The sequence below is a fragment of the Phascolarctos cinereus genome, unplaced genomic scaffold, assembly GCF_003287225.1.
Source record: "Phascolarctos cinereus isolate Bilbo 61053 unplaced genomic scaffold, phaCin_HiC Scaffold_5;HRSCAF=322, whole genome shotgun sequence".
Classification (NCBI taxonomy): domain Eukaryota; kingdom Metazoa; phylum Chordata; class Mammalia; order Diprotodontia; family Phascolarctidae; genus Phascolarctos; species Phascolarctos cinereus.
This window is the reverse complement of record NW_027555958.1, coordinates 11,848,767-11,875,668: the sequence shown is the minus strand read 5'-3', so window position 1 is coordinate 11,875,668 and position 26,902 is coordinate 11,848,767. Positions and strand designations below refer to the sequence as shown.

At 44.7% G+C, this 26,902-nt stretch overlaps 2 protein-coding genes across 2 annotated transcripts in view; one reads left to right on the top strand and one right to left on the bottom strand.

The window, feature by feature from the left end:
* The window catches only part of PSMD1 (proteasome 26S subunit, non-ATPase 1), a 114,827-nt gene that overhangs the window by 43,209 nt on the left and 44,716 nt on the right, over positions 1–26,902 (bottom strand).
* HTR2B (5-hydroxytryptamine receptor 2B) lies at positions 13,097–26,029 on the top strand. Its single transcript, XM_078154652.1, has 3 exons — positions 13,097–13,864; positions 21,995–22,195; positions 24,855–26,029. The coding sequence occupies exons 1-3, from the start codon at positions 13,468–13,470 to the stop codon at positions 25,745–25,747; spliced, it is 1,491 nt and encodes a 496-aa protein (XP_078010778.1). The 5' UTR covers positions 13,097–13,467; the 3' UTR covers positions 25,748–26,029.

Below are 26,902 nucleotides of genomic sequence, written 5' to 3'. Positions count from 1 at the left end.
GCTGCCTTGCTACTGTGATGAAAGATGTTTTAGACTCAGGGGGAAAAGTCCTATGCTGTTCCCAACCCACGCCCGTGTCCTGGGCTTGAGGATGTAGGTGTCTCCCCTTAATTCAAAATCAACTTGTCTCTTCCCTTTGGGTTTCCTCGGCTGTACTAATTCAATGACTGAAGGTGCTCAGCAGCTTGGACACCCAGCAACACACATTTGAAAAGAAATTAAGACCAACATCACAACGACCTGTAGCTTAAGGAAAACAAAAAAAAAAAAAAAAAAGGGGGGGGACGATGCACTACAACAAAGACCGTGACTGGCCAATGAACTTCACACTTTTTAATGAGAGGAAATTGCAACATTTTTATTAAAGGCAACAGGAAGTAAATCTGTTGCCAGCTAGATGGGGAACTCTAACTTACTGTCCCCAAAGGGTCTCTTGGCCTGCTGCAAATGGCCGCGGTGCCAACATCTGTCAGCGCAAACCTCCCACCCAGCAGAAACTGGGCAAGGCCATAAGCATGGGATGCAGGCTCCAGGTCTATCATCCAACCGGAAACTGCACAGATGAATGCCTCCCTTTCAACCCACCACCTTCTCCCAATGTTTCCTTCTCTACCGGGCAGCACAAAAGCACATACATCACTCAAGGCGGCCGCACAGACTGTGTTCTCCGAGCGCCAGCCTTTCACTGCCTTTTCCACTTGAGTGAAAGCCCTGGAAAACAAATGCAGCTAAGTGAAGAGACTGAGCGGGCCATCCGAAAGGGGCTTGGGCCAGCCTGACAGAGGGAGGAAGCTGGCCGGGTGAATGCAGGGAACAACTCCGGTGGGGCAAACATGAAGCACGGTCCCTGGTCCACTGCTTCCAACTCCCCCAGACAGAATCACAAGAAGCTCCCTCGCCCTTCGAGTGTCCTGAATTTCTGGATTCTCAAAACTCAGAGCTAGGAGAGTTCAACCAACCAATTTTATGAGGAAGAAACTGAGGCCCAGAGAAGGGGAAGTTCCCACAACAAAAACTGTCAAGGAGATCCTCCATAATTTGCCCAAAGTAATACAGCTGATACAGCTGAAGTCAAATGGTAGCCCAATGTCCATTTGGAACCTCTCCTGGAAATGCCAAGATACTGGTGAAGAGAACTTCCCACAGGCCTGCTTCCTATCAACCTGGAAGAGCGGCATCAAATCAGATCCTAGAAAAGCCCAGGAAGTTGGCGTCCCACCGCCTCCTTTACAGATGAGGCAACTGAGGCCAGAGCTGGCTGCCGTGCCCAAGGTCACACAAGTGGGGGTGTCTTTGAGCCAGATTCTTGTTGCCCCAGGGCGGGAGCTTTCAAACTGAGAACGCTTTCTTTTTCCTTACCAAGGTATGGACTTGTAAAACTCCCACGAAGGAATGACAACCCTGGTCCTGCATCCCCTAGAGCACAGCAGGGCAGTGAGACTGCCGCGTCCAGAGCTGGAAGGCACCTTGAAGAGCTCGCCGGGCCGCTGGCTCCTCCACATGCACTTTCTGGGACACCCCTTGTCCAGTTCTACTGCCTATCTGCCACTCATTCTCAGGACGTGCCCCCAAGCTCTAAGATGGTCAGTCAGTGACCCTATCAGCTCCCAGAGGTTCAACCCCCTTTTCTATGCAGATGACTATCACAAACAAACAGAGCCATCCCTCCTGAGCCCCACTTGCGCATCCCCAATTGGACCTCTTTGCCCCAAAATGAGTCCTGTTGGCGTCAAGAGTACTGCCATCATTCCGGCCACAGAGGTTCACAACCCTGACCCCACACCACGCTGCACCTCCCAGATCTGGTCAGCTGCCAGTTCTTGTCTGTTCTACCTCCCTCCACCAGCCCCTTTCTCCCCACTCTCAGTCTGCCCTGCTTTACATCTGTGACCTCTAATCCATCTTCCATGGGGAAGGAGCACATGCTCCTCTGTTCCCCAAACTCCAGCAGCTCCCTGTCACCTCTGAGGCCAAAGAGCAGCCCTTCCCACCCTGGCTTTGGCCTTCTTTTGGAGCCTCAGCCCCCTCAGCATGTTCTCTGCTGTAGCCAGACTGGCCTGCTTGTCCTCACGTGTCACCCACCTTGGGCTTCTGCACAGGCTGCACGCCCTTCTCACGTGGGCCTCTGACCAGCCTCAGACTGGAGCTCCTACTCAAGGCCTTGCCCAATTCTACACAGGAGTTGATCTCTCCCCCAGCTGCTCTGAGTTTAATTTGCACGTATTTAAATGTGCACACGCTGCCTCAAGTGTCAGTGCCTTGGGATCAGCTGTGTTTCTGCCAAACCTTCCTTCCCCCCCCTCCCCCGCCGCTGTTTAGCTTAGACTTTCCTAATGCACTGAGGGGTGCGCCCAGCCAGGACGTGCCAGAGGCCGCACTCGAACTCGGCTCTTCTTGCCTTCAAGGCCAGTCCTCTCTCTGGTGGCTGAAGGCAGGAATGTCACATCAGCCTTTCCGGCCACCTGGTCACATAGAACTTGCTGTCTAGCCTTGTCAGACAAATGGTCTATCCTGGTGAAGTGAATGGTCCTTGAACAGAAATGAAAATCATGCACTTGATCTGTAATTAAACTGCCTTTTGATGGCCCAACAGGCCAAGGGCAAGCTGAGGCTGTTTGGGCCTGCCCTCCCTCCAGGCTGCTGGCCATCTGCGGGTCTTAGAAGGACGTCTTCCATGCCTCTGCCCTGTCAGCGCAGACCAGGGACAAAGGCCCCACACAGACTGGCTAAGAGCTCCTGCTAAGCTGACACTGGCCCACCCACAACTGTTCCTGGGCCTTCCAGCTGTATCTGAACACATCTGACTGGGATACCTGGAACCACATTGTCTCTCTCTCTCATGGCCTGTGAGCAAAGGGCCACCACTGCCTGCACCTTTGGTCAGGCTGCTTCTGACGACACTTTCTGATCTATCACCATCTCCAAATGCCCCTCAGCGGCCTGGGACACTGAGCTGCTGCAGGGCAAGGATGGGCCTTTGCCTCTGGCTGCATCCTTAGCAGGCAGGCACTTCATAAAATGCTTAATGACACACTGACGGACTGCAAGATACAGAACAGGTGCTGCTGCTCTGTGTGGGTACACGCAGTTTCTTCACCTGGGAGTTCACTACACCAAGGAAATCACATGCACACATGCGCGCGCGCGCGCGCACACACACACACACACACACACACACACACACACACACACACACACACACACACACTCTTTCTCTCTTTGAATTGACCCAAATCATTCTTGAGTCCTCAGATGATGTGGTAGGAACCCCCCCTCCAAGTACGCAATGATTACCGTACCACGTGCAGCTATGGTATGAGGACCCCACTCCCAAGCCTGCCATATGCATTCCTCCACACCCATTCTGTACCTTTAACATAAAATTTTCTCCCCTAATTCAGTGATGGACGGGGGCAGTGTGGGAAAATAGCTGGGAATTAGTCCATCCACTCTGGAAAAGAATTTGGATCTCTCCCTCCAATGTTACTAAACTCTGTGTATCCTTTAGCCCAGCAATGCCATTCCCAGGCTTACACCCCCAAAGAGATAAAAGGATTCCTACTTGGGAAAACAGAGCAGCACTTTCTGTTGTAGCAAAGAATTGACTGGCGAGTGCATCTCAAGTGGCTAATGACTGAGCGAATTACGGTACATGAACGTAAGAGAACATTACATTGCCGCAGAAAAGTCCTGTTAAACAGCAATTATTGAATGAGATGCTGGCAGTTGCTACAACTTGGCCCTCAGGTTCCCTGAATCCCAGCTAATATCTTGGTAATGACCCACCAGATCACAGCCCTCACCTGTCCCAGGTGCTCCCATTCTACAACAGAGAGCAAATCAACATTCAGCTCATTTTCATGCCTTCTACTCTGCCCTGGGGGTCTACTGCAAAGCTTACAAATGTTGAAGACATACTTTGATGGAAAACAGGACAGTATCATATTCTTACTGCAACCAACAGATTCAAGCCTCTAATTCAGTGAAAAGGACCACTAAAAGAGAAGGGGGAATTTTTTTTTAAAGGTTACTAATGGTTCCTCAAAGTTTAGGAAAAAACCTCTTTGGGAATGTAAATATTGGAGAAGCAGAGTTCTAGAACAGTCAGGCAGCCATGAAGTCCATAAACTCCAAAGTGCACATAAAACTTCCTGTCAACCTCTTACTCAAGTAACAGGCCTAACACATTCTTTGGGAAGAAAGATGGAGCTATTAGGGAGACAAGAGCTGGCAAATGTTAGTAAATTCAACTTCTTTCATCAGAGCCATATCTTTACGTGTGTTCTCCAATGTTCTATTCAGTGACAACATTAAAAATATAAAAGAATTATCTGGAAAAATGAGCAACTTCAAGATTACCTGACCCTCCAAACCCTTGCAAATCAACTCAAAAGTGCCCAGCAAAATTTGGTTGTTGAATTTCTAAAGCAAAAGTAAGAAATCTTAGCAATGAGAACCTCAGGGGAATCCAAGCCAATTGTATAATGTTCCTGTAAATGTCCCCTAGATGTCGATATACATTTCTGTAAGAGGGGTTAGGACTGGAAGAGCTCCAACTTCCTCACTGTCTGTGACCTGTCCAGGGTCATCTGATTCCTGAATGGAGGGGCCAGGAAGGCTCCGACTCTCAGTCCCAAGCTCTTTCCTTTTCATTCTGCTATCATCAATATTCACCACTATCTTACCTGTGCTTAAAAAAAAAAAGTCCTTGGAACAAATTGGGAGAGTTGGCGGCAGCCATTTCTGCAGCTCAGGCCCATTCCCTCTCTGACTGGGGGGGCTACAGGCTTTGTCCTGGGTCCTCTGGAGCCAGGGCTGATCACTGCTTGGGTCAGCGTTCTTAAGCCTTTAAAAGTTTTTTTCTCCCAAATCATGTTATTATTACATAAATTGTTCTCTTAGTTCTGCTCACCTGCTTGCATCAGTTCATAATTCTTCCCAAGATTCTCTGAAATCTGACCTTTTATTGCTTCTTACAGCATAACAATATTCTATTACATTCATATACCATAATTTGCTCAATCATTAGCCTCTTGAGGTACACTCTCTAGTCAGCTCTTTGCTATAACAGAAAGTGCTGCTCTGTTTTCCCAAGTAGGAATCCTTTCATCTTTTTGGGGGGAGTAAACCTGGGAATGGCATTTCTGGGTTAAAGGACACACAGAGTTTAGTAACTTTGGAGGGAGAGTTCCAAATTCCTTTCCAGAGCGGATGGACTAATTCCCAGCTATTTTCCCGTACTCCCTTTGACAACTGTCATTAAATTCCACCACCCCACCCCCAATCTAACAGGTGTGAGATGGATCCTTGGAGTAGTTTTAATTTGCATTCTCATTACTGTCTGGAACATTTTTTGTATAGCTCTGGAGAGCTTGGATTTCACCCTCTTAGCATGGCCCATTGATTTCTTTTAACTGTATCTCTGCTGGGGTCCAGTGCTTGTTCAATACAATGTGGCCTCTACAGCTGACTGCCGAAATCCCAAACCTATCCTGGTGAGTCTACTGTGGAAAAGTGTTGGCACAAAGAAACAAAATATTAAACCAGAAGACATTTCTTGGACAAATTTTGGAAATCATCAAATTATTTCGCTAAACAATTCATAAATCATGCACTGTCCAAGCTCTACAGGTCTGGCCCAAAGTGTCTGTGCATTTACACACCCAACTGAACTATATTTAAGTGCCTACAAGCAAATAACTTTGAGTCCTTTGTCTTTAAATCACAATTTAATGAAACACAGAGAGGTAAAAGCCACTGCACGGGGGGATAAATGCCTTGAAAATGAATTATCCTCAGTAACTGGAGTACAGACATTTTTCCTAGTCCATCCGTCGCTCTGCGTGTCTTGGCCCAGTTTCTAGCTGGCCTCTTCAACTTACAGAATTTTCTGATGCTATGAAAGTAGGACAAATACAATGTTATCACAGAATAATAAAATTTTAGGGCCACAAGGAACTTTAGAGATCATTTAATACCACCCCTTCCTTTTATAGATGAGGAAACTGAGGTGTTTGCTCCTGGAACAGCCAAGCCTAAAACACCAGCTCTCTTGGGTCCCCGTCTCATGCTCTTTCCAAAGTACATTACCTTTCAGCAGACGCCTACAACCACCACCACAACAACAAAAACAAAAGGCCCACGTCCCAGTACTGCTGATGTCAGCGGCACAAACAATAATATCATTTTACACAACACTTTCCCACAGAGAAATACTAAAAAACTGCGTGTGCTAAACATATACTGATATTCCCTCTCCAGTGAAAGTGACCCTTCTTTTAACACTGCCTCTAATATAGTTAAAATGACCAAGAGGTATCCACAGGGAATTTCTTCCAGGAACAGCTCTATTTTGTAGCTGACGGTCATAGTTAGTGGTAGACAACTGGATATTTATGGAAGGAAAGGATGTGCAGGCCTCTAATGAGGGAGTTCTTATAGGACCTGAAGTTCTTTTTGTTATGGGGGTGAGGAGCGTAGGAAAGAGGTCTAACAAATGTGAAGCTGGAAAGAGGGAACGCACTGCTGGCTCATTTTTCAATGAAACGCAGATAGTATGGTTTTTTAAGAGATCATGAAATGACAATGGTGTCCTAACACTCAAGCACATATCTTTAATACGACAAGCTATTAACAAAGATTAGTGTGATGAAACAGTATCATACTTCACAACAGAATGCCAAGTAAACAGATGTCTATGAAGAGGTGTGACCCCCAGTGAGCAAATGGGAACACACCTCTACGCACTCCAAACGACAGAAGCATTCCCAGCAGCAAAGGAAGCATTCACCAGGGCCTGAGGAGACCGTTCCAGCTTCCAATTCCAAACAAATAGCGAGTCAGCCTATTCCAATCAACCGTTCACGAACTATGCCCCAAACTCACTGTAATGCCCACTCTGCTGACCACTGTTGTGTAACTCTGGGTCTGTTCACACTGTGTATCCGTAGAACCATCACTGGCATTCGGTGAGCTCTACTTCTAAAAATTAGACAGACAAGAACCTCACAACCTCACACCCAGTCCTCTTCTGTTTTCCATTTACGGAGCTGTTCAGATGGAGTAATTGATGGAGAGCCCGTTTCAGGTCAGGAAGCCCTCGGTTTGACTGCGGCCTCTGAGTCATCCTGGCTGTGGGACTCTGGCCAAGTCCCTTAACCTCCAAGAGTCCCAGGGAGCAGAAGTTCTTTAGCAAACTTTCTGTACTGAGGCAATCACAAGGCCAGGGTAAAAAAATATGAAAATAAAATTAAAAATAAAAAGGAAAGAAAAAAGATTAAAAAAATGTTTAAATTGTAAGGGCACTGCTGGTAACCTCCATCTCCACAGAAACGCACCTCAAATCACTCACTACCCTGGAATGCCGAGGGCCTGAGCCTCCTGCCCTGTTAAATGGAAGGAGATCCAAGGGCCCGACTTGCTCAGGGGCAGACTCCAAGGCTCGAGCCCTCTCTCCTTTACAGAATCCACCCACTCCCTTTGTCTCAACTGTCTGCACAGGTGTGATGGTCACATCACACACGCATCTCTAGAACTGCCTACTGGACATTCCACTGTAACAGCAACTCAGCACATCTAAAACCAAGTGGGTCGTTTTCCATGAAAACCAGCTCTTCCTCCCTGCCCCCTCCCCCAGGGCTCCCCCACGTATGGGAACAGAACCACCATTCCGAGTCACTCCATACAGAAACCTTGGAGTGATCCTTGACAGCCCACCCCCTGCCTGCCACCAAGACTCAGCAATCCTTCCTTTTCTGCCTCTTTTCTTTGTCCCTTTCCGCCCACATCACTTTAATCCATGCTCTCATCGTCTCAGACCTGAGATATCATTTGAATCTCAGCCATATTCAGGTTAATAATTTTCATCAATGACTCAGATGATGGCAGGTGATTAAATCAGAAGGAATAGCTACAACCATGTTCTAAACATGTTGACCGGTTGGAATGATGGGCCAAAGCTAACAATGCCATTTAATAGGGATGAATTGTTATATCCTGTAAAGGCTGTCAGGTAGGCTTGTCCTGCATGGGGGTGGGGGGACCCTACCACCCGAGCTAAGCTTGAAAGGGAATAAGGCTGAGGTAAAGAGGGATCACTTTCAGGTACGGAGGCCAGCCTATGATAAGGATGGCATGGGGTGGGGGAGGGGACACCTGTCAACTTTGGGGAAAAAGAAGTAGGTCAGTTTGGTTATGCAAGATATGGAGTGCAAGAAAATGAACAATACTTGAAAATCAAAAAATAAATGAATAAATGTTTAATATATATAAGAAAGGAAGAATATGAGACAAATCTTGAAAGGTCAGTGGATCACCTCCCACCCATCAAACCGGCAAAATGAAAAGATGGAAATAAAGTTGGACTGACAGGCAGAGGAAGGCAGAGGAAGCATGCGAATAAATTCCAAGTAGAGTTGTGAAGTTGTCCAGCAATTTGGAAGTTTACCAGAAAATGTCTCAAATGTTCATACCTTTTGACCTAGCCGATGCCCATGCTGGGCATTTGCCTGAAGGAGGTTAAAGAGACGGCACAGTTTCAAATATATCAAACTGTTTACAGCAGCACCTTTTTTGGTAATAAGAAATTGAAAATAAGGTGTAAGAAGTGAGGTCCCATTGACCAGGGAACTGCTGAACAGTGGTATATGGATATTTAGAATTTTTTATTTTTCTTCAATTAAAATGCTATTTTCCTCCTTTTCACCCACCTCCTCTGGGGAGGAAAAAATCCCAAACCCTTGTGGCAAATATGCATAGGCAAACAACACAAATTTCTGCATTGGTCATGTCCAAAACTTATGCATTACCTATGTATAAAACGAAATTACTGTTCAGTTGTTTATCAGTCATGCCTGACGGTCTGTGACCCCATCTGGGGTTTTCTTGGCAAAGAGTGGTTTAAACTGGTTTGCCTTTCCTTCTCCAGCTCATTTTAGATGAGAAACTGAGGCAAACAGGGTGAATGGATTTGCCCAGGGTCCCACAGCTAGTAAGTGTGTGAGGCCAGATTTGAACTCAGATGAGTCTTCCTGGCCCTTAAGCCCAGCACTCTATCCAATGCACCACCTAGCTGCCATAAAATGAAATTATATTAATACAATATATTACATATATCAATTTGTATATTGTAAATTTCTATGTTCCATAATTGTTATTTAGTTTTCTATTACACACACACAATATTTAATCATGCACTATATAATTCGTAGGTAAATACAATACATAATCATATATTATGTATACTTTTGGACATGGCTAACACAGAAATGTGTGTTGTTTGTCATGAGGGAGCCCCAGGGTAGTTCTCCTCTTTGGGGGCTTGAGGCCTTTCCCAACAATTACTCCCTGAGTAATCCTTCCTCTTTAGGACTGACACAAAGTGTCCCATCTCTCAGACTCCACATTTAAGGCCATTTTCAGCTGTTCTCTCATGGGAAGATTCTCTGACTTGGAAGTGTGTCATGTACACTTTGTGGCATTTCTTTCACCTGTAGATTTCCTGACACAGCAGCCTCCAGGAAAGGCAACTTTCTTGATTCCTAAGACAAAAAGTCAGTCAACATGAAAACTAACTTCCAAGGTAAGGGGGGGCCAGACTGGGAAGCAGGAGCAGAAGGGGATGAGAGGGGCCTTGGGAACAGGAGCCAGGAGGAATCCCATAAGAGTTCACAGCAGGCAAATGCTAAGATCAAAGGGGCTTTTCTTCCTGAGACTCAGGAGGATATGACGATAGGAAGGTAAGAGAGAGGTATTCTGGGCCTGCCGGGGGCAGAGATGCGGCGCTGGTTGCCTGGCTAGGGGCTATCACTCTGGCCTGGGCCAGAGCTACAGACTTAAGCAGCACCTGAGTAGAGGGGATAAACCAAAGAGAACTTTGGAATGAACGTGGAAGGTGAAGATGAGAAAGAATGAAAGAGAGCCCTCGGAGGGAAGGAGGGAAGCCAGCCTCTGGCGTGTGCTGGAAGATCCCAGAGGCCACATCCTCAAGGCAGCCTTGGGCCCCTCAGGCAGAAGCAGCAGTGGCAAAATCCAGACCCATCCATGGTTGTGAGGAGCCAGTCAGTCAGTCTGTCAGAGACGCTGATGATGAGAAGGAAGCCTTGCCTTGCCTTCCCTCTCCTTGTCATATGCATGTGTTAAAATGAGGACAGACAGGTATCAGAAGTTTGTCCTGTAACACCAAGCCACTAAAACGTCAAGGATTCTGAAGATCACACTATGAGATATTGAAAAAAAGAAAAAAAACCCCAAACAATAACAAACAAGCCCCAGTGCTGTCTTCAACTAGAAGGACTGGGAAAAAACCCTACACGGCAGGGAGGAAGGTAGAAAATAACATTTTACGGAAGAAACAAGGAAACAAGGCCAGAGTACAGTGCAGAGTGCTGGGCCTGGAGTCAGAAGACCTGAGTTCAAATCTGTCCTCAGACACTAGCTGTATGATCTTAGGGAAGTCACTGTTTGCCTCGGTTTCCTCATCTGTAAACTGGAGGTAATAATAAAATGTCCCCCCCCAGGGCTGCTGTAAAGTGCTCAGCAAAACTCAAAGCCCTACATCATAAATGCTAGCAAGCTCTTCCTCCCCAGGCTGCTGCTCCCCTAAGGCTGAACAGTTTTCTTATCATCATCTGCGTCCTGAATAATAGAGGAAAGGCAAACACTTAAGACACCTCACCCAAGACGTGTCACCCATGGAGCCTAAGAAAGGACTTCAGGCACTAGGCTGTGCTCCTGGCACTTTTCTGCTAAGCACTGTGTTCACAGGCTGAATGGTGCTGGTTTTGGAAATTACCTGACATTATTTGTTCTGCAATCAGAACAAAGGGCACATCTGAACATTTCTATAAGCCACTTAAATGGCAATGCGGGAATATTTCAATCCACTGTCTTGACACTCATGCTTTTTTTTTTTGACACTCATATTTCAAATGCTTTATCTGTTTAACAAAAGGTAAGCCCAGGATTAAAAAAAATAAACAAAATTAGATAATGAACTCTAAACAGAAAGATGTTTGCAAATGTCAGTTAACATCTTCAATGGGAAATGAACACGGTTTAATTCCTCAGTTCTGAGGTTCTTATTGATTCTTCTGTTTCAGACAAGGGGAGATACTCAACGTGCCCAGCTATGTGACGGAGGCCAGAAGTGTAAAAAGAACAAGTGTAAAGGCAGATTCTAGTCATCCCTCAGCTGGCCCTGGGCAGTGGAGGCCACCGGTTAATATTCGATTCTGGCTCTTTGAACATTATTCTAAATTCAGTTCTAATAATAAGCCAGTTTCTGAAACGTAGACAGCACACATCACTGTATTCTAACACCAAAGCTCTGGAATTCAGGCCAAAGTATATTTCCTCTTCCTTGACTATGCTCTTCCTCCATGTAAATCCTTTGAACAAGCTGATAAAACCAACAACAGAGACAAAAAAGCTCCCACAAAAGCCCATATGTATGTGTCTAAGTTAGCCTTGGTGGTGCTCCATATAAGGCCGTAACTCGGAAGGGCATGAGCCAGGAAGCTTCATAGGAGAGGTATATATATTATGTGGATGGGCTGCCGGCAGGAACGTGGGCCCGCCAGGCCCTCCAGGCCCCCAAGGACATGGGGGAGAATGTCCAACCAATTCCCTCTCAAATAAGAAATTCAGTCTTTTCATTAACACTACCGGAAACCTTCTGACATTCCTCAGGAGACAGGGTTCTCTAGGGAGCTGAACTTTGAGGACTGTGTAGAACCACTGATCTGAACATGTATGGAAACAACCCCCGACCTGGCTCGATACCCTTAACTGAGAGTTATGAACAATTATAAAGGATACCCCAACTCTCCCACAATGACCAAATTCAAAAGGAAATGACCTTCCTGGCACTGTTACAAGCACACACAACATTCATTTGTCTTCTAGCTTTCAAGCACTGCACCGAGCCCCTCCAGAACGGCTCCATCAGGGAAGGAATTCGGCTGCCTCGGAGAGCGTGACTGCTGAGCCCCGACTACCTCCAGGATGACATGTACTAGAAGGTAACAAGTGTGCAAGGGACAAGTAAGTGACCTGCTAGTGGAGAATGAAAACTGGAACTATTATTGAAATTCTAATTTGGTAGCAATCCTATTGTCCCTTTCCTCTTTTTCCATAGTGGTTTTTTAAAAATACAAAAATTCTACACTTTTGGGTGGGGACAGTTTAGATGGCTCATTTTTTTGAAGGGGATAAAACTTCATGTTTCAGACAAGTGACTAGTTATATACAATGCTAAAATAGGATTTAAAACATCCCAATGCTATAAAAAACCCAATTTATAGTTCTGGTTACTTGTCTTTCATTTTGTCCTCTCAAATTAAAGCCAACCTACAAAATTCAAAGAGAAAATGAAGGTGTTTCCTTTCGGCATGCATGTATGTGTCTTTCTAGGACACATCTTTTAGAGTCATGTCTCTTTTAACACCATCTGTTGGTGACTGGGTTACTCTTTGGGTGGCCAGCGCACAAAAGCTCTGCTCCAAATCAACAAAAGAATTCTTTGGGACACTTCTGACTTCCCTATTCCCCTACACTCATTCTCAAGCTTCACCTCAAATTTATACATAGCTCAGGAGAAGTATGAAGGCATTCCAATATCATGATATCTAGAGTTTTCTTGTGCTAGGTGCTAACATTTTGTTTATCTGAAAAATTAGATATTAGCAGCTTAATAAATCTCTTTAATTTAAATTAGGGGTTCTTAACCTTTTTTAGTATCATGGATCTCCTGGCTTGGGATTTTTTTAAGTGCATAAGATAAAACAGAGAGGATTACAAAGGAAATCCATGGTTAGTGAAATCTGCATAGGTTAGTGGAATATAGAAAGATAATTTTTTTTCCCCATCTAAGTTCATGAACCCCCTGAAGTCTATCCCAGACCCCTGACCTGAATCAACTAGGCAAGTGGCTCAATGATGACTACTAATAACCCAGATCCTGCTATATGACTAACTAGCTGTGTGGTGTTAGGTAAGTCATGCTCCCCCATCCCCCGTGCGCCTCATCAGTAAAATGAGGGGGTTGGGCTACGTGGACTCTTCCAGCTCAAAACTTGTCTGCTCGGAAAGTCTTCAATGCAGACCAGAGCTCTGGAGAAGGGAGGGGCTGGGGCTGCGCAGCACAAGTATCTGTTCTGTTCTTTGTAAATTAAAATGATGTAATCTACATATTTTGTATCGAGAGGGAACCTTTTGGCATTCAGCTTCCTCGACCACTCTGCTGCTTGGTGAAGCCTTCAGAAGCCAGCCAGCTGCCTCCAAGTCCAGACTGTGGGCTCCTCTCCTAAAACTCTGTGAAATCTGAGGCTCTTCAGAGCAACAATCAGACAAAAGGACCTCACCAAGCAGAGATGGCCCAAAGTTGGTGAAAACAGATTTTTTTTTTAAAGAAGGGGGTCTACCTTGGCTTTGAGTGTTTGGCATGGGTACAATGTCTTAAAAAAGCAGATGACTAGCTCAGCTACTGACCATGTTGACCATTCTCCAGAATCAGACTGGACCACAGAAAAACAGCGAATGGCTATTTCTTACAGGCTTTTGGAACAAGACACAATTCCGGATTACCTTCTGCAGGGTTCTAAAATGTCTGATCGCTTACTCTCATCTAATGGGTCTGGACTGCCAACCGACTCAACACCAGGGGAGAAGAAACTGCGCTGGGCAGCTCTTCTGATCTTCCTGGTGATAATCCCCACAATTGGGGGCAACATTCTCGTAATCCTTGCTGTGTCCCTGGAGAAAAAGCTGCAGTATGCTACCAACTACTTTCTGATGTCCCTGGCAGTAGCCGATCTGCTGGTTGGGCTGTTTGTGATGCCGATCGCCCTTCTTACTATCATGTTTGGTAAGTAAGCTCTGGCCTTGCCCCCGGTGCCCTAGCGGGGTAGCATCTGAGCTCTTCTCATATATTTTCTTTCTGGCCTAAAAGAAAAGTGAACTCCAAATAGTTACAATTTCTCACTGCTCTCATGTCTCTACTTGTGCATGCCGGCTTGAAGGAGTCAAAGTGGACTCCCAGAAAACGACCACTCTGCTAACAGTGATAAAGATGTTCTCCAGGTGAATAACATTTAAAGATGCCACCCAGCTCTAGGACCAGGGGGGTTAAAACCCACTCCCACCTACTGCACTGAACAGAGCTGATGGTTTTGTGTTGGCCAGTCTTTCTATCATGTATGATATGCCTCTTACATCCACTCCTAGCTTAAAAGAATTGTTCTATCCAAATTCTTGTCATTTCCATGCATTTTGTGCATTTTAGAAAATTTCCTCAGCCAATGAACTCAATTCTGTTTGTGGCACAATCACGAAAAATCTTCAGTTCCAGAAGGAAATGGTCCATCTGTTGTTCTGCTCCTCTGATTTCTAATCCTTTCCCCCCCTGATGTGGGAAAATTCAGGACCCTCAACTGACTAAACTTAAGTGGAATAATACCTGGGTTGTCGAGATTAATAATTAATTTTCTGTTGATTTAAATCAGTCTCTTAAAAAGATTTCTTAATAACTTAACAATCTTAAAATATTTCTCATAAATATTTTAGTTAATAAGGAGGAATTTTTTTGACCCATGGATTCCACTCCTCTTCTTTTTTCTTTTCAATTTCTTAATCTCTTGGGTGATCCAGCTGTAACCACGGTTAAAATATTTAAGGAATCCCAAGTGAGAACACAGCATGACAATAGTACCTTTAACACTGTGCAAAGCTAAAAGGACTCGGTGGGTCAGATCTAAGTAGAACTGACCTGTGAGAAGGACCCAAGAGCAATTCACTGGCACTAGACACAATTCAGATCAAATACCACAGCACAGAGACAGAAATTAGTTCAAAATGTCCCTCTTCAAACCAGGGTGAAATGTCCTCCTCCTCCCCATCAAGTCAATGTTGAGAAGCTGACTATATGGACAGATGAATGAATGACCCTGCTCAGTAACACGGCTTAAACTATATACCTGACAAGAATTCCCCTTCTTGGGCCCCTCACAAACTCATGCGTTGCTACTGACTGCCACTCCCCCCCCCCCACCCCGCTGAGGAATTGCCACAAAGGAGCTGTTAAACATTACACACCAATAAGGCTTCCATGTCACAGTAAGTCTAACTCACGCTCTATTTCAGTGAGGGGCAGGATGCATTTCTCATGACAAGGGAGCAGGAAGAAAGAGAAAGCACATGAAAGAGCAGATGTAGACTGCTCTCTGAATTGTAGAGGCAACATGTGACAGAAGGGTGAACCCTCAAATCCTCCCAGACCAGGGGTGCCCTTCTTCCAGAGCAGAGCAAGCATGAATGATATGTTCATATGCTCAGTCCGGCCACTGAAAGGGGCTGTTATTTATGGCCATGCATTGAAACAGAGAAATACCAGCTCCTGATGCCACTTCTCTTATTAATATTGAACAAATTAAAATGCTTGACATCGCTAAGTCAGTTTTAACTTTAACTTAAACAAATATTTCGTGACTGCCTGGTATATGAGCCAGCTACTAAAATTATGTCTATCAGAATAAAATAGCCAAGGGTTTAAAAAAGCAAAGTTTCCATGGATTTAAACCCAGATGACAACCACAATGGGCTGCTGGGTCCATGTACTTCCCAAAACTCACAGGCAGTAGGCTAGCAGATAACCAAATGGCAGCTGAAGACTTTGTCAAGGCTTGCACTGAGAAGTCTGATATCTAAAACTCAAGCATTAAAGGTTCAGAGAAGGAAGCTAGCATGTGCTTATTAGCATTAAATGCTTAGAGAAGGCCCCTTAATATTTATGTTCAACTAAATAACTAAGGACATTTAGCTGCCGGAACAGTAAGGTATCTAGGCATGGGAAATTCGGCCACTCCCACCCTGCTAACACGTAAACAAAAAACCACAGTGAGCTGTTTGAAATGTGCTGCATTTGGTGATTAAAAAAGCCTTCACATAACTCTAAGAAAACCAAAGCAATGGCTAGTTAAGAGGTAACCTTTGAAATGAAATAAAAAGCTAGGGATTTATGTAAGGTTTATTTACTACTGCAGAAGAATAAAATGGCAAAGAACGTTAAACGTAGGATAACAAATTTCCCACAATGAATTTCTTAGTCTGACACTCCGTATTGTGCAATGTCTCTGTGAGACACTTCCTGGAATTTTTCCTCCATCCCCTTTTTGCAGAAAATAGATGCCTAAGTGCAATGGGTAGAGTATTTAGTCCTTCATATAGCCCCCAAATCGATATTGTGCTTTAAATAAACAGTTTAAATGAAAACACTGGCAGAAGAGCAGTTTTTTTTAAATAGAAGAAGGAGAAATGTATGGCCTCTAGCTCGAGGAAATCAGATGAGATGAATGTATGATGCCATTCAAAGGATACTCAGGAAGCTTGAAAGACCAGAATCCATTTGTTCTATCTACTTCTAGGGCCCCGGGGTCCAAATCTGGAAAGTTCCCACAAACAGAACTCCCTTGTTCCACTAATACACAGGTTACACTTTTGGCAGGTAGTTTTAAGTACCTAACAGGAATCCTATCAAACAACATAATTCCTAAAATTTCATTAGTGAAGGCAAATGAAAAGAAGAAGAGCAAAATGGTGAAAAGAGTTACCGATATCACCAGCTATCTGTCAAGTTGGCTTATTCTGCATAGAAGAGTACCAGGTGCAGTGACGGAAGCCCGGTCTCCATCAGCACAACTCCCTTCAAATGCTCAAAGCACACTTCCTACAGGGAAGGAGGGGAGAAGGGCACATAGTATTTATGCCCACTGCACAGACATATAATATGGGGCCCAGAAAGTTACTGCTGCCCTATGCAGGTTCAAAGGTTCAAAGCTCTTTGCACTATGCTGGGCATAACAGGTCCTATGTCAAGAACATATTTTGGGTACAGCTCTTCCACCTTTAGTCACTGCTAGGCTGTGTCATTTAAGCAACAAAGGAGCTAACAAGCAGTTAGAATTTTTCACAGTATCTCCCATTGTCACTTTCTGCCTGACTGAACAAGACACGAGCCTGGGCTAGGCTTCTTCAGGCTCTGAACCACAGTCCTGCCACCAAGGCAAGCAGGGAGAGGAAGCATCACAGGAGATTTAATCTCAGTTTCACAGTATCAAACAGGGCTGTATCCTCATCCCCTTGAAAATGTTTTATGGCCAAAAGCATTCTACCAATGTCAGCTGTTACTGTCACCTTCTATCTAAATAATGTGGCACTTAACTTTTTGGGTGAATTTGATCTTCATCCTTGTGTGTCCAGTAAATAGGAAAACAAATATCACTTTCAGGACAGTGTCACAGGTGGACTGTCTGGCCTAAATGCCTTTAATGAACACTGGGTCTACTGCCCAGAAGCTCAGTACTGATCATACCAAAATACCAAACACAAACACTGATGTGCCCCAAACAAGCCACCTTTGGTAGGTATTCCATTAAAAAGGACAAAAGTTTTTGGTTTGAAATTCTGTGGATGAGGCTGTCAGGTGAGAGAAGTCAGTCAGGAATTCGCTCCCATGCAGCCGTGCCTGCAGCTGATAACGGAGAGGGGAGGGGGGCTGGCAATGAGCTCTTGGGCAACGTTCTCTAACCTGACAACAGTAGAAAACCAACTCCCTGGACCACACTGTTTCAGAAGTCTGGGAAAAGGCCATCGGCTTCCTGCCACATCCCTCCTCTTTCACAGGAGCCCACATGAAGGAGCCTTTCTTCAGCTTAACTTGAGGAGATAATTTGTTCCTGCCTTGTGCTCTGACTCCAAATCCAGGGCTCTTAGCTGGCCTTTGAATGATATATGGGGGAAAACAGGAATTATCCTGGGACTAGAAATTGCAGATCAACTTACAGAAATTAATATAAATATAAAAGCTAAACTGACATACCATTTGTATTCACTCTGGGCATTTAGGTAAATTTTATTTAAAGTAACACCTATTTATCACTGGCACAAGTCACATCAGTGAAACAATCTCGATATTCTTGAGGCTAGAGCCATGGGCCACACGTGGCTACAAAGTCACTCCATCATGCAATCGCATGAAATCTGGAATCATGACGGCACAAAGCTACATCTCTCAATCTGGGCCTTGATCATTCTTAATCTCTTACCCTTCTCTCAAAAGTAGAAATTCCCTATCATTTTCTCTTACTAGTAATAACCAACCAGTAAAGCTGCTAAAGAGTAAACAGATTAAAATCACGGCATCTTTGCATTAATGATAATTTTCTGTTTCTCTTCAGTTACAAAAATAAGCATTCAGGTATGGAGGTTGTTCAAATCAATTCACTTTCACCACTAGTTAACTGAAGCACCCAAGAAGCTGAACGTATATTTAAGAACTAGGGTTCAGAGGTCATGTGATTTGAACTCAATGATGCTAGATTTCTATCGTGTCTCTCGTATTAGCCCAATAGATTTATACTGCGCTTGAGAATCTGAAAGAGCTGTAATTGCATCAATAGAAGTACAAACAGTCTGAAAGCAGAAAGAGGCAGCAGAGTGAAACAGAAAGCTCAGAGCCTCTGATTTGCCACCTGCCCAGCTATTTGACCTTGACCAGGTGTCTGACGCATTGTGAGCCCTAATTTCCTCACCTTAAAAAAAAAAGTGAGGCTGACCTCAAAGATGCATTTCAGTTTTGACATGAGGCCTCTATGGCTCTCCATGTTTCCCCATAAATCCCGCATAGATCTATCTAACCCACTGTAAGCTTGTCTTGTTCTATAATATGCCAGGCGCACCAATCTACTGCTCTCATTGGCCCTCCTCAGAATGTCGACCAGTCCAACTCTTCCAGAGCTTCTTCGCAAAACAGATGAAGCCTCACAGAGTAGCTAAAGCTTTGAAGAAAAATCAAATGAAACGTAAAAGCCAGTATCTGCCCTTCTGGGTCTGACCAGTGGTACCCTCAGCCCAACTAAATCTGGTTTCATCCCCAGACCTGGATTACAACGAGAGCTTTATAAATAGCAAAGGGCTATCTGTATGTAGGGGAGCTGCTGTTGTAGTTAATAATGATGTTGATGTTACTTCATCTTGCATCCTACAGTCAGCTCCTTCTGGGGCCTTGAGCATTGTGCTGGGACTCAGGCCAGTTTGGCACCCAGCGCCCATCCTGCCTTTACTCAGATGTCAGAGCCACAAGTATAATGAATTTCTCTGAAGCAGATCGTTAGAGGTAATGAAAGGATGGCCTTCGTTTATCGGAGGGACCCACGGCAGCTCTGTCTGCAATGCCTTTCCCATGCGTACCTCGGACTACAATAAATTCCAGAGGAAATAATCACTTGAATTAATTAAAAAGAACATACACTAAAACTAAATTAGAAGAAGGTTTAATAATGGATATATTTATTGCAATAGATTGATATATTTGTTGGAAAGGATCAAATACTGCTATCTTTACTGAAGAGTATCAACAGTCTGATCTATTGATTAAATAAGTTGGAGAAGAAAAGCATGGGAGATAAAATGCATGCCTGACCATGAAAAATAACGACGCATACTCGTACTGTGCTTCAGGGTTTTCTTTAAAACAATCAAATATTATTACCCCTATTTTACAGCTGAGAAAACTGAGGTTCTGAGAGGTAGCACAAAAAGGCAGAACCGCAAGCCAGGTCCCACACCCTCGCTCCTCCTTCACAGAGTCTCCAATGTGTCTCTAGCTATCACCTATTTTTTTTTTTTGCTGTGGACACCAAGTAAGAAAATTCCTTTACTTTGAACTTTGGAGTGGTACATGTTTCACCATGCATCTGTTTATCTAGATACGCAGAGTTTAGAGGATCTAAGATGAAAAGGTTAGACACCAGGAAAACAGCTTTGCAAAGTCCACAAATAATCTGATAAAAAATTGACACGCACAATAACTAAGGAATTGACACGACTTTATAAGATTAAGATCTACTCTTCAATAAACACATGGTGCAAGACTGAATAAGCAGGGCTGGAAGGAAAAAAAGAAACTTAAAAGTAACCACTTGGAAAAACTGTGAACAGTTTGAAAACTCTCCAATGATCAGAGAAAGGTGAACGAAAACCAACTTTACACACAACTGGCAGATGGTTAAAAAAGTTGCACAATTTCCAGGTGGTGGGGCTGGCTGTGGAGAAACAATGCCAAAAACCCATGCCACTGGGGCACTGGGCCAAGGACAGGCACAGGCTTGTCAACATCAGCCACTGGACTTGTTTTAGGGGTGAGGGGGAGAGACCTTCTGCTCCAGCAACTCTGTGTGTGTGTGTGTGTGTGTGTGTGTGTGCGTGTGTGTGTGTGTGTGACACACATACAAACAATATACATGCAATAATTTCTCTTTGAAACTATGAGTACCTAGGCCCTAGTTTAAGCTCCCAAAGTGTGTATGACCCCATCCCTTTCAGATAAGAAATCAAAACATTTTTAAAGCAAAGTTTTCCAATCAAGTTTCTATTTTCAAGAGGAGTGAACAATAATAACGCTATTTTGAAGAACGCTATACATTAACCAAATGCCCTAAACTCAAGCAGGAAAAACTTCTCTTAAATGAGATCCTCAGCATTGGGCTAGGTAAGGAACTATTTAGTTTTCATTCCATGGGTGCCTTTTGTTTTGAGATCCCATTAATTTTTGACTCCAGCCCTCCCCTCTCAAGTGAGCCACCCCTTATAGCAAAGATTGAGAAAAGAAAGTTCAGCAAATCTGCCTTACAAATGAACTGTTTCTAGTAAGACAGGGAATACTGCATGCTCATGGGCCCTGACCACTCCAATAACAGAGGGAGGTTAATCACTTACCTTTAAAAAAGACAGAAATACGGTTCGCACTTTGAATAGACATTTAAACTACTTTTATGACAGACACTCCACAAACTAAATACTGCCTCCCACCTCCTAGTAAGAGGCCATTAAGTAGTAAATCATCCTATCTGTCTACAACATCGCATTCAAAGCCAAGTCCGAGGGCCTACAACATGCATCATCCACAGACTTTCACCGGTCTGCTCCACCACAATACGACCACCAACAGAATGGCCAGGGGTTCATGCTGGCCTCCGTTCATTAGGAGACACAGGCGAGCGCCTTCTCTGCCTCCACAGAGTCAGATCTCCCCCACCACTGCCAACCCCAGGCTGGGCACCCAAAGGAGAGGGCATCACAGGCACGGCAGGCCATCTCTGCCTTCTATGCTTTTACCAGTCCACTGCCCCAACCCTGTAAGATATTAAACAAGTGATCACAGTCAAGTATTTGCGAAGAGTTTTCCAAAGAATCTCACTGAAATCCACTCTGCTCTAGAGATTACCTTAAGTTGGGATGAGCGGAGCCAAAGTTCTCCCCTAAACTAGAGTGGACGGAGAGGAGCCAAGTTCTGGCTCCTCTGACTTAAAAGGAGACTCTTAAAACTCCAGCCACTTGAGAAGATAAAGGTCGCCCAACAGTGATCAAATTAATTTTTGGAGGGATGTGAACTCGTGTTCCCCCTTCACAAAAAGATCCACAAATATTATCATAACCCAGTGACTAAACACCCCCGCAGAACGCAAGAGGCCAAGTACTTCCTATTCTGGGTTCATGGGAATCTCAACAATTACTAATACCTATAATGGGCTTTGTGTAACATGTTCCTTAAAAGCTATTCATTTTATCTTGGTAACCGCACTGGGTCTTAAATGTCCTGGGAGTGCCAGCCATTAAACAAACACTGAAGTGAATACTTCTGTAGTATACTCCTTTCTCCTTCATCACAGTGACCGCGGCACAGGCCCACGCCCGGGCCGCCCTCCTCCCAGCCAATGGCTCGTGCTGCACGCGCAACATCTCCCCTCTCAGCTGCAGTTTGTCAGGAACACACACGACACAGGTTTCCAGGGAAATTAAGTAATAATCACCCTCTCCTTGAAAGGGGTTCTGGATATCACGTGGTATCCAGGTGATGTCATGCTTAACAAACACATCGAGTAAAGCCAAATGTAGGAGCGGATGTAGAAGAAATGATGGCTTTGTGTTTCCTTTCTCCCAGAGCCAGCGTGGCCGCTTCCACTCGTCCTCTGCCCTGCCTGGCTGTTTCTGGACGTGCTTTTTTCTACGGCATCCATCATGCATCTCTGTGCTATTTCCGTGGACCGTTACATAGCCATCAAAAAGCCCATCCAGGCCAGTCAATACAACTCCCCAGCAACAGCCCTTATCAAGATAACAGTAGTCTGGCTCATTTCAATAGGTAGGTGGGAAAGGAAGGAGTCTGGGGATGGGAGGGATCCTTCCAAGAAGGAGCCTGGGAAACATGACATTTATCATCATCATCATCATCATCATCCTCATCACCACCATCATCATCATCCTCATCCTCATCCATACATTTGCATACATGTATGTATACACACATTGCAATCCTTGAACCCTTCGTCACATATGATTCTAGGCTTTCCAGCAAAGATCTACTCCAATACCTCACTGTGGGTTGGAGAAGACCCTGGGTGCTCAAAGACAACAGGGCAAAGGTTCCACTCAGCTCAAAAGGCTTCCAAAATGGTCCTGCAGGGCAGCTAGGTGGCGCAGAGGATAGAGTACTGGCCCTGGATTTAGGACCACCTGAGTTCAAATCCAGCCTCAGACACATAATGCTTACTAGCTGTGTGATCCTGGGCAAGTCACTTAACCCCAATTACCCAAACAAAAAAACAAACAAAATGGTCCTGCGTCTACACATTGCTCACTGACCAGAGGTTCATGACCAGGTTGGCTGGAGGAGTGGGGCTGAAATTTCAGCTACAGAAATTAGTTCTCAAATAGCTTCTCCCGGGCCCTGCATCAGTGGAGGGGAGAGTCCACACTGATGAAAACATAGAGCTCTAATGTGCTGATGTACTGAATTTTCATGATCTTTACTGTGATTCAACATGAGGGCCAAACCAGAAGCACTAGCCTTGTGAAATATAAAAGACTTTGCTCTGAAAACATTCAAATTCTCATTCTAACTCAACAAGACCCTAAGAGTTAATATGCAAAAACTTAAGATTTCTGAAAAATGTCAGATTCTGTTGAAATCAGCTGCATAAGCACCTCTAAGGAGCTAAACAGATAAATGGAGGGAATTGAAAGTATTTTTAAAAACCAACCAACCAAACCTCACTCACCACCCTTGAGCAGAAACTAGGCAAGATTATGAGGCTACCCTGGAAGCCTAGATTCCAGTGCATGGCAGTTAATTCAAGTGTCTACAGCATGTTACCCAAGGTTTCGGCTGCCTAATCATCTTCAGTGCAGGAGCAAGAGTGCAAGAAGGAAATGTTTATAAATGACGGGCAGATCAGAGGGGCAGTAGAAAGCAGCTGCCTTTCTTCTAAACTGTCTGGATGGCCCAATGGCCATCTTTGGGGTTCAAGCAGCTAATGAGCAAAGCCAGGAAAACTTCACACCAGGATATCTTAGAAGAAAGTTCAGTCCTGCCAAAATGGTATCTTGGAAATTGGCAGGTGAGGACCAGACAAAGAAGCCAAGTTGAAGAGGACACTCGTAAGAGGCGAATACAGCCACCACCCACATCCTATGATCATTCATTAGGATTCTAGTGAAAGAAGCACTATTCTATTTGAACAAACTTGCAAATTCAAAGGGAGAAGTATTAGATGAAAGAGAACTGGGATGCTTAGGAAAATAAATGCAAGGAAAAGATGCACCTTCAGATCCAGCTGGAGAGAGAAGAGCCACCAGGGCCTGATCTTTTGGCTCCTGATAAAAGAGCTAAACTTCCTTCTTCTGTTTACCACCAAGCGGTTCTGCAGATGATGGGGTGCTTTGGGGTTCACAGATCATAAAGCTAGAAAGAACCTTTCACATCAAGTCAAAGAAAATCTAGATCAGATTCATTTTTGAACGACAGCTGATTCTAAAGGAAAAAGGGTGGGGACTGGGCACTTTGTTCTGGGTCTCCCCCCCCCCCCCACAACTCCAACAAGCAAGTGTAACCTTCATCAACCCTCTTCAGGTAAAAACCAGCAGCAGGGGAGGGACTCGCCTATCTTCAGGCATAATATCATTACGTTTTCCTTTCTGAGCCGCTCTAAGTCATTAAGGTAAAACCCACAGCTCATTAAAGTTGTAAAATACCCTATCTCAGATCACCACCTCCCTTCTCTTTGCTCAAGCTTTCAAAAGAAAAGTGGACAAACCTCATTTACAAGGGTGAAATGTGAAGCAATCTTGACACATCAGCTAAACCTCAGAAGAGAACGTGGAGCTGGGAGGCTCCCTCGCTACTTTTATGGCACTTGTACCTTTCTGTAGGTCAAAGGCATTATTTCTACAGAATTTCTTCTGTAGGTATAAAGAGGTATAAAACCACTACTATGAGACAGGGGCAATAATTAGGGTCTCTCTCTAACATCTATCATGCTGTGTGGACCTGGAGTCAGGGAGACCAGAGTTCAAATCCTACCTCAGACACTTGCTAGCTACATGACTCTGAGCAAGTTACTTAACCTCTGTCTGCCTCAGTTTCCTCAACTGTAAAATAGGAAGGAGAACAGCACCTCACTTCCAAGGTTGTTGTGAAGATAAAATGAGATAATACTGTAAGGGGTTTTGCAAACCTTAAAGTGGTCTATAAAATTTAGCAATGATGATGATGACGATGATGACAGCTTTAGGGTAATTAAAATGCTAAATCTCAAATCCCTAATGAATCTCTTGTAAACTGCAGACTTGATTACTTCATACGTCCACATCACACCCACCCCGTGGCCTGTGCTCCCACAACCAGCCAGCACTGCCCCAAGTGCTGTCGATGGGAAGGCCGGATGGGAGCACTGCACTCCCCGAAGTAGTTCACACAGACCATGAGACTGAACTCAATTTGTCTGGGGTTTCTTCTTTTCTAGGCATCGCCATCCCGGTCCCAATTAAAGGCATAGAGGCTGGGGTGGGGGACCCCAACAACATCACGTGCGCGCTAACAAAGGAACGCTTCAGTAGCTTCATGCTCTTCGGCTCTCTGGCCTCCTTCTTCACGCCCCTCACTGTCATGGTCGTCACCTACTTTCTCACGATCCAAGCCCTGAGGAAGAAGGCCTATTTGATCAAAAACAAGCCACCACAGCGTTTCACGTGGTCCACTGTGTCCACGGTTTTCCAAAGGGATGAAACACCTTGCTCATCCCCTGAAAAGGTGGCCATGCTGGATTTTTCTCCCAAGAATAAAACGGTGCCTAACGCAAGTGATGAAATGCTTATCCGACGAATGTCCAGCCTTGGAAAGAAGTCTGCTCAAACTATCACCAGTGAACAGAGGGCCTCCAAGGTCCTGGGGATTGTGTTTTTCCTCTTCTTGCTCATGTGGTGTCCTTTCTTTATTACAAACGTAACTCTAGCTTCATGTGATTCCTGTAGCCAAAGCACACTCCAGAAGCTTCTGGAGATATTTGTCTGGATAGGCTATGTTTCTTCAGGGGTGAATCCTCTGGTCTACACACTCTTTAACAAGACCTTTCGGGACGCGTTTGGTCGCTACATCACGTGCAACTGTCAAGGCACCAAGGCAGGGAAGCCCCTTCGGAAATGCTCGAGTAAGATGTCCTTTAGGAACTCCACAGCAGAGGACTCCAAGTTCTTTGTGAGACAAGGGGGGAGAAATGGGATTAACCCTGTCATGTACCAGAACCCAATGAGACTCTGTAGTTCTCCCACACAGTCCCCATCCACCATTCTCCTGGACAAACTACTTCTCACTGAAAATGAAGTGGATAAAACCGACGAGCAAGTCAGCTATGTGTAGCAGAAGTCATGTTACCTTCACCCCAATAATGCAACGAGTGGAACTGAGAGTAAGCACGTGGACTATTCGGGGCCATTACAAAACATTACGGATAAAAAGAACGGCAGAACATATGCTACTTCATCTTCCTAAAGACGAAGACTATCAGTATTGTCTAGTTTTCCTCAATTTGGCCAGACAAGTCCATGAAATGGCTATTTTGCACAGAAATAAAGAACATCTAGCACTACACAGTAATTAAGATGCCAAAAGATTCCAATAAAGTTCAGTCAACTACTTAATCAACGAGTTTGGTCTCGCCTCCTTTTACAAAGCCATTACAGTCGAACCATTTGTTGTGGACCCAAGGGTGCAGAGCTATGCTAGAGAAGTGAGCTGGCATGAGAGACACTCACAGAATTCCACAGGGAGGGCTCTGTCCTCAATTGTAGGTGGTTGACATTTTCATTAGTTACTTGGGTGATACAACATAAATGACCCACTTATCAAACTGGCAGATGACACAACACTAGAAAAGAAAACCACAATGGGGGATCAAAGAATCAGGCCTCCCCCAAGCAATGAGAGGACATTTACATGATGGGGAGCTGGAAGAGCCTTGAGCAAGCACCTGGTTCACCCCCATTTCCTTGACAGATGAGGAACCTGAGGTTCAGCTGGAGAGAGACTTAGTGATTGACGTGGCCAGAGTGCCAAAGGCAGGGTAAAGGGTGGAGCCAACAATCGAGCTCTTGTATGTATGTACAAAGTGTTGTAGGAAAGCCTTTAGCTGACTCCAAGCTCACAGACCCAAGAGTAAGTGGAAGCACCCGAAAAGCTAATGTGGTGGAAAGGTGGATTACTCCAAGCAGAGCCTTCAGGATAAAGGAAGCATCCCCCACTGTACTAGGTTCAGGTTAGACATCTGGAGTAGTGGGTTTGGTTTTATACCTCACATTTCAGGAAGGACACTGAAAACCTTTGAAGTACATTCAGAGCAGAGTAAGCAAGACAGTGAGTGGATTCAAAACCAGGCCACAGTAGCATTCACTGAAGGAGCTAGGGACTTTAAACCAAGAAAAGATTTAGCATCATTAGAGCAGGCTTCAAATTTGCCAAAATCTGTCATGTGGAAAAGGACAGAGGAAGGTATTAGGGACAATGGGTGGGATTTAT